This window comes from Symphodus melops, assembly GCF_947650265.1.
Source record: "Symphodus melops genome assembly, chromosome: 5".
Lineage (NCBI taxonomy): Eukaryota > Metazoa > Chordata > Actinopteri > Labriformes > Labridae > Symphodus > Symphodus melops.
The window spans coordinates 26,154,421-26,162,613 of record NC_136695.1 but is presented as its reverse complement, the minus strand read 5'-3'; the positions used below and the strand labels follow the sequence as shown (position 1 = coordinate 26,162,613).

The window sequence follows — 8,193 nt, the reverse complement described above, 5'->3', positions numbered from 1 at the left end:
TAGAGCAAGATGTGACAAATGTATATCGAATGATTATTTTCACGTAACCACACACTGATGATAAATGCAGACGCGGTGAGGGTCAGTGGGGTCATTAAGCTTTATTTATCTCAGGGTATATTTTAATATTAGGTTTGTCTTTGTATAAAATGTTTTTCCCTCTTACTTAGTTTTTGCAACAAACAACTTAAATCTGCTCATCTTATTCATGCATGCGCACAGACACAAACAGCGTGGATCGAGTCTTGAAAAGTTCCAGTTGAGAGTCCGTTATTTATGGGGGCTTTAAAGCTGATCTGATGGGAATTATGGGAATTTAGTGTGGTCCAGGGTTCTAGAAATGATCTGTGCATGTGATGGAGGGATGCACAGTGCATGTAGGGGGCGTGGCCTCAACACCCCTGCAGTAAGCAGTGTGCTCTGTGCATGTGATTAGTATAGATATTCAAGTGTACTTACATGGAAAGTGGTTGTTTTAGTCAAGATTACGCTTAAATATATTGTCCCCAGATATATTCAAGTTCAACTCTTTTCTTTGTAAAATTCACACAAAATGAAAATGAACAAGTAACCAGACTGAATTGTTTCAGATCTCCTTGGAACACACACACCCCACAGTGAAGTACATACAAACAAGTGGGTTCATGTTTTAGTAAGCCTACTTTCAGAAATAGGCAAGGGAGCCTCTGTTTCAGATTTTCTCAACGTTCAGCCTGACTGCTTTAAATGAGCTCAGCAAGTTTCCTGTGTATGACTGAATAGAGCAAAGGGGGTGTCAGGGGATTAAGTCGTGGTTAGTGGTAGACTTGAGGACTGTGACAGATCAGTGGGCCATCACAGACGCATTCAAGAAGCAGCTCATCTGGCAAGGTACTGTAAGTCGTAACGTTTCTGTCACTCAAAGAGACATATGATTCCATCTAGAGAGCATTTTTTGATTTTCTTAAAGATATTTTTTAAACCTTATTATGATATACAGATCCAGAATAATAGTGTACACAAACCGGTAGTATTATCTTTGTGGACATTTCTAAACTGTGCCTGAAAGAGCTTCAGGTATGAAAGGATCCAAAACTTGTAGTGACCCAGATGTGTGAGCCAGAATTAAAAGTATTCTGATTATTTTTCAACACTGCTACATGATGTTTAATTTTTAAGAGATGCTAAGCAGAAATATTGGATATATGGATATGTTGTGTTTCAGAAGTGTTAAAGGTCAGAAGGTGACTCAGTGAACGGCGCACAGTGACAACTTTCACCATGGGGACTGCTTGTTTACTTGGACTTTTAAGCTTGATTACAGGTAAGGTATACATTTTAGAGCATCTGGTTCTGTAAATGATGAAACCTTTGTGTGTCATTTTAAAAGGATTGCACTAAACTACAGAAATCAAGGTGGAAAAAAACTGCCTCAAACCAGCAATGCTCTCAAATTCAGACAATATGTATTTGAATTATTTACTTTTTAATCATTTTATTGAAACCACCGAAACCATCGTTCAAAGACAACTTCTTATCAGTTAATACTCGATAAAGTTTCTGATCCATTGTTTTGAACCTATCATTTTAAATGTGTGTATTGTATATTCTGTTATAAATTGTGAGCATGTTGTTAGTCCGTTAAGAGCCCCGCTGTCTAGTTAATTATCAGACCTGTTTGGACTACCTTCATTGTTATTGACATGATTATAAGAACATTTTAGTTCATTTCCTTTGGTGAGGTTTTAATTTCAGAACAAAAAAAATCTAAGAACATAATTTTATAATCATGACTAATATATCATGACAAATGGAAATCCTTCTGAAGTATTTGGAGCTTTTCTGGAGTACCACCAATCAGGGCCAAGACATTTCCACCATGGCATCCAGGGTGGCTTAATAGTGCGGCATGCAGTGTCATTGCACCCCCTCTTTTATGTATTTAGGAAACTTGTTTGTTACAAGGGGACAGAAACATTTCTTCCAGCAATAATATCTGGCCCACAAGACTATTTTGCCTGTGACTTATTTCAACAACAATGCTGTGACAATATGACAGAGACCAAAAAAAATGTCTCCAAAGGGGCAAGGTAACATTTGGTCTCGCCATGGTTTGGTTTCCATCTGAGCACGAGGCAGGGTAACTTGTGGTTGTTGTGGTTGCCTCAGTTCTTCGTGGTTGGCTTGTTTAGATTGCATGAAGTCATTTTAATGGTTACTGCGACAACAGCGGCCCTTATTTTGTATGACAAATGATCATACAAAATAAGGGCATCGCTCACTGTTAGATGTCTTTGTGTGTGACTTCCTTCTTGCATGACACATTTTTCTTAGTCATCATCAAACTAGCATTACCTATTTGAAAAACTAACATTTGCTGCCAACTTTGCTAACCCTTTCACCCTTCCTTCCTCTTCCTCCTCTCCCCCAACAAAGGCTTCTCTGTGCTGCAGCAGGTGAGAAGCTGGAACATCACTGTACCTAAAACAGTGACTGCAGTGGAGGGGAGCTGTGCTGTGGTACCATGTCAGACACAAGCTCATGTTCGGGTCACTTGGTATCAATACGATAAGCTGTATTATCCTGTGGTGTACGACATACTTGCTCCTAGAGTGGTACAACAGTTCAGAGGACGCACTTCAGTCCAGGGTGCAGCTACAGAGGGTAACTGCACCCTGAAGATTAACAATATTAGAAGAACGGACAACAACCTTAAAGTCTATGTGTGGATCAATCCAGACTCAAAAGCAAGTCAGAAATTCTATGATCAAACTGTAACAGTCTATGTGGGTATGTATTTGCAAACTTTTCATTTATCTGTTCTTTTAATGATGAAAATACAACGAGTTAGGTGAAAATGGAGGTTTAAATTGTATGAATAGATTTCATTCATCTCCTTTGGTATAAAAAACTCCCATTAATTTTATTAGATTTGATGATTGATTAGCCAGAATGTCTTAATGAATACATTTGAATTTCAATCACTATATTTCTGAGATGTTTTTACTTACACCTCTTTGTTCTGACTTTCAGAGAAGAGAAAAGCTCCAATAATCTCCATCCAGAAGCAAATAGTGGAAGGGGAAGTTGTCCATGCTAACTGCAGCCTTATCCACTCTTGCCCCTCATCAACTCCTTCCCTTGATTGGACAAGAAATCCATTTCTCAAAAACTCCACTTTAAAGACTTTCAACGAGAAAGAACATTTGCTATGGGTGTACACAGAGACAATGTATGGGCGAGCAACATATGAAATGCATAACACCAAAATGGGTTGTTCTGCAATGTTCAGCGGCTTAACCATAGACAGTCAACCAATAATACTCAACGTTTTATGTAAGGGATACAGTCTACAACTCAAAATACTGTACAGGACAGAGCTAACGTTTCTAAAAGTATGTTCTCCTTCATCCACAGATAAACCAGTGAAAGTGATGCTCATAGCAGAAAATGACTCTGTAATAGATGGGGGGAGCGTCGTCATGAAGTGTGCCGCTGACTCTAACCCACATCCACACACGTACTCGTGGTTCAGAAGACAGATGGGTCGGAACATCAAGTTAAATACAATACAGGGAAGAATGCTCTTCAAAAACATCACACGGAAAACGTCTTTCTCCTGCATGGCTCTCAATGACATTGGAGCGGAACAGTCTGACTGGTTGGATCTGGATGTTCAACGTAAAAAAATAAATAAAAAATCCTTCTATTTCTTTTACTGTAATCGCGTTGAGATTAAAAATCAAAATTAAATGAAAGGTCAGGAACAACGAAAAAAAGCAACCATCACTATACAACTTTAAGATACTAAGTCCAAACACAGAAAAATAGCAAATAGACCAGATTTGTATCTTCACCATTAGCACAGCAAATCCACCTTCTTTCATTTTGAAGTAATCAACCATTTTTGCTCCTATCAGAGGCAAACCTAGTATCTACAAAACATCCATCACAGCTTTGACTTTACTTTCAATATTCAAGCAGGCAATCAACGTACCAGACTGAATTAATTATTTCTAAATAATGTTGTTGTTTTTTTACCTAGATGCCCCAATAATCCTACCTGCGTCTTCCTGCCACCTGACAAGGGAGGCTCTGACATGTGTCTGCGAGGCTGAAGCATCCCCTAATGCCTCTATACATTGGACCATTCATGGAAATGACACCTTCTCATCCTCCTTCACTTTTGTTTTGACAAATAAGAAACATGTTGTCTCTGGGGAAATAAGCGGCCCAGCTAAAAGCCAGGCTAATGTAACTTGCACAGCCATAAACTCCCTAGGCAGTGACACCAGACAACTTGATTTACTCAACATACCAGAATCATGTAAGTTTGGTCATGCTGGAGATTCTTAAGACTATTTATAAACTATTTTCCATAAATGCATCCAATATCAGATGAGCATTTACGTTGTTTATGTATTACATTGACTTATTGACCCATTTCTACATTAACAGCTTCTTTGTTCATGTGGTTGGTCGCTGTTCTGGTCCTTGGTGTTGCTTTGTTGTGTGCACTGGCCATTTACATGTACAAAAAATATTCTCAACTCAGGTCAGTAGACTTTAGTCCTTGTTAAACATAATGATTGTGCTGCTGTTAATACTGTTGTTATATCATCCACACATCATCACCTGGCTCTGTGTCCCACACATCTTTTTTTTAAGGGATGTTTTGTGTTTAAACTAGACCGACTGCATTTCCATGTTAAATATAGTGATAAAAATGGTAGTGCATCTTTTTTGAAGTCCGCAGACTTTAACAGTGACTGTCGAAGAGGAACAAAGATACCACTGTCCTCAAAGGTAAAGAAAACCTTGTCAATATGTACAAAAACAATTAAATATAAGAAAATTGGATATTCATTTTTTTACCCTTTAGTTGCATTTTTTTCCTTTCGCTCAAACAAGCAAGAGTTCGAACTTCCAGAGATTTGATATGCTTATAAAAACAACCGCTAATCGTATCTCTCCGTATTTCCCTCGTCTTCTCTCTCTCTAGTAGTCTGCAAGTTGAGGACACACAATCAAACACAGGCAGACCAGAGAGCGACCCTGAGGTAGACAGTCTTTCCTGCGTTTATGACAATGATGTTGTCGAGGAAATCCGACAATCCAGAGCTGAGAAGCATCAGAACAACTCAACAGCAGAAAAGCCACTTGACAAGGTGAGAAGTATAAAACTTCAAAAAACAAACCATGCCAAGATAATTCATCATTAAGCATAACAGCACATGGCACCTTTTTGTAATGGTGTCTGTATTTAAAGTCACATATGTCACATAATTCATGAGTATTAAAATGATTCTTTAACGTCCCACAGGATGGGGATTGCTACATGGAGCATTATGGAAACTGCTGATCAGATAGTAACATGGTAAGCTTATTACAGTAGCCTTCAGAAGTCAGAAGCTATCGCAAACGCATCTTCACATCATCTTCCGTTATCAAAAGAAGTTGAATTGCTTTAGATTACAGGACTCAATGCTTATCTCCAGATGCAGTGTAAACTGAAAACTAAGTGAATCAGTTGACAGGAGGGGAACAGTATTAAAGTTTTTCTGCTGTGGATTTAAGATTCAGTATATGTTTTTGTACTCCCACCTGAAAATCACTGCAGAACAGCCTTCTATGAAGCCACTCTGGATTTGAGCTAAGAAAAGTTAGTGCTATGTAGAATAACCATGTGGAAAAAAGATTAATCTGAATTGAAGACAATTATATTGTGTAGGCGTAACTTTGAAGAGACTACAGGCCTGATCCAATTCTGACTATCATGTTTAGAGTGTCTTCCAGCAGAGATCTAGTGGGAGGTGGTCCTTTAATAAACTAATAGAAAAGTTAACATGGCTTTCACATTTGCATGTCATTAAATATAACCAAATTATGATCCTGCTGGTCACTGAAGAACAGAAGAGGAAAGTTACACAGGGCTTAAATATGACTCGCTGTTTCCGGCTTATTAAATTTTATGTCAGCTCATCTTTGAACTCACAAGTTATAAACGGGTTAGAAAGACACAGCAAGGACAACAACAGGCAGCTCTTGTTTCTTTTTAAAGCATTTTGAACATCCAAATCCAGGTAAGTACATATATTTACCTGATCAGTCCTAACATTACAGATCATTTTGAAAATTGATTTTGACATCTGATGTTTAGAAAAAGAGCTTGGGAGTCGACTATATTGCTTAGTTGGTCTGGAGTCGTTGTATGATCTGAACCATGTACATAATTAACTTGATCATTCTTATGTAAAAGAGATCAATGTGCACACAGATGGGGATTTAAAAGTATGTACACGGTTGCTGAGCAAAAGTTTAAAGATGGCCATGGTAGAAAAACACACTGCTTATTAAACACATATAGATTAAATATGTGTATATGTGAGAGACTTTAGCTTTATGTAGTAGATATAAACTTTGGAACTGTCATTGAACTTTGGGGTGATGGCAGGTACCGAGTGTGCTTTTTGCACATTTTATCCCATGGGGCTACCATGTGGCCAACGTCAAGGCAACTAAGGCTGCATCACAATCGTTTTTTTTTGCTTAGACATGATTTTTTGAATGTTTGGCTGTTCACATTGCTTTTTAAATGTGGATCAGACGCCTGTGGGAATCCACATATCAAAGTGGCACAAACCTGATTTAAATAGATAAGAGAAATTCCCTGTGACTTGTGCTTTTCACGCTAACTGAGTCACATAGAAGCAAAAAATAAATAAAAAAAGTTCAGTAACCAGCCCAAAAACATTGCAATTTAACTTTGTGTAACCTTTTTATTTATTGGGTTTATATATATACGTCAATCAGCATGCTTGCCCACACACACTTGGCCTTGGTTTGTTTGAACTTGGTTAAGTTATAAGGGTCTTTTAACACAGATTTTGTGGATGCTTAATCAAACATTCAATATTGGCAATACATAACTTTGTTATTTATGAACGAACACAATTCAAGCAATATTTGAACATATTCCCCTATAAGGTATTAAAACACATTTTGTTTCTCTCTTTGTCTAAAGCTACATACACACTTGACTCATTTATCACCATTTATACTTGACTGAAAATAGAGTATAGCTTTTATCTGTCCTTGTTCCTCCCTTTAAAGTAGGCATGTGTTTTGTTTTGGATCAGAATGGTGAGGAGTGACGTCATGCTCTCAGCCTACATCATATCTTTCCTGATCGGCCTTCCAGCAAACCTCCTGGCTTTCTGTGCCTTCTGTGTGAAGATCCGCTCCAAGCCTCTTCCTACAGACATCCTGCTCATCAACCTGACCGTCTCTGACTTGCTCTTCTTGATCATCCTTCCTCTCAAGATGCACGAGGCAGCTTCAGACATGACATGGACTTTGCCTTACTTCATGTGCTCCATCACCTCCTTCACCTTCTTCTCCACCATCTATACCAGCTCTCTGCTGCTGACGGCTGTCAGTGTGGTTCGTTACATTGCAGTAGCTTTTCCTGTCGCCTACCATAAGTTGCAGAAACCTGTGTACGGGATAGTTACCAGTGCTGTCATTTGGCTCATATCAGGGATACATTGCAGTATTACTCTAGTAATCCTGAACCACCCAGACCTGTCCAATGGAAACACAACCACATGCTATGATAACTTCACAGAGAAGCAGTTGGCAATCCTCCTTCCTGTGCGTGTGGAGTTTTTCTTTGTGCTCTTCCTTATACCTCTTATTATTTCTGTTTACTGCTACCTGAGCTGCATCGTCATCCTGTACAGCCGTCCGCGGATAGCCCTGAAACAGAAGCAGAAGGCCATCGGCATGGCCCTGGGTACCCTAGCTGTGTTTCTCATTTGTGTGTTGCCATACAACATCTCCCATTTACTGGGTTTCTTCCAGGGTGTGAGCCCAAAATGGAGGTACTACAGCTTGCTGCTTAGCACCTTCAACACCTGTATCGATCCCATCATATTCTACTTTTCTTCCTCCTCTTTCCGCTGCACAAGTGAGAAGTCCATTTTCAAAAAGAGAGTTTCAAATCTACAGTTACAGGCCACAAGCTGTAGCTGAGTCTTACATACAATTTCAAAACATGTGTACACACAGCAGATTCAATGCTATTATTGTACTAAATATTATAATATATTAATGCTGTGAATATTGCTTTTATGCCTCTGTTCATTTAAAAAACTGTCTGACTTACTTCCCAGCTCAAAACATAGAACTACTCCGATAAAAAAACAACACATG

General features: G+C 38.7%; 2 protein-coding genes across 2 annotated transcripts; both read left to right on the top strand.

Moving 5' to 3' along the window:
- Positions 1 to 805: 805 nt before the first annotated feature.
- Positions 806 to 7,192, top strand: LOC306823337 (sialic acid-binding Ig-like lectin 14). The gene is made up of 11 exons (XM_079342796.1): positions 806 to 870; positions 1,205 to 1,303; positions 2,416 to 2,769; positions 3,013 to 3,315; positions 3,397 to 3,660; positions 4,025 to 4,306; positions 4,438 to 4,534; positions 4,729 to 4,785; positions 4,985 to 5,147; positions 5,303 to 5,356; positions 7,119 to 7,192. The coding sequence occupies exons 2-10, from the start codon at positions 1,261 to 1,263 to the stop codon at positions 5,339 to 5,341; spliced, it is 1,602 nt and encodes a 533-aa protein (XP_079198922.1). The 5' UTR covers positions 806 to 870; positions 1,205 to 1,260; the 3' UTR covers positions 5,342 to 5,356; positions 7,119 to 7,192.
- On the top strand, positions 7,120 to 8,013 carry LOC306824024 (free fatty acid receptor 2; the record flags this gene model as incomplete). Its single annotated transcript, XM_079343981.1, has 1 exon — positions 7,120 to 8,013. The coding sequence occupies one exon, from the start codon at positions 7,120 to 7,122 to the stop codon at positions 8,011 to 8,013; it is 894 nt and encodes a 297-aa protein (XP_079200107.1).
- Positions 8,014 to 8,193: the final 180 nt, after the last annotated feature.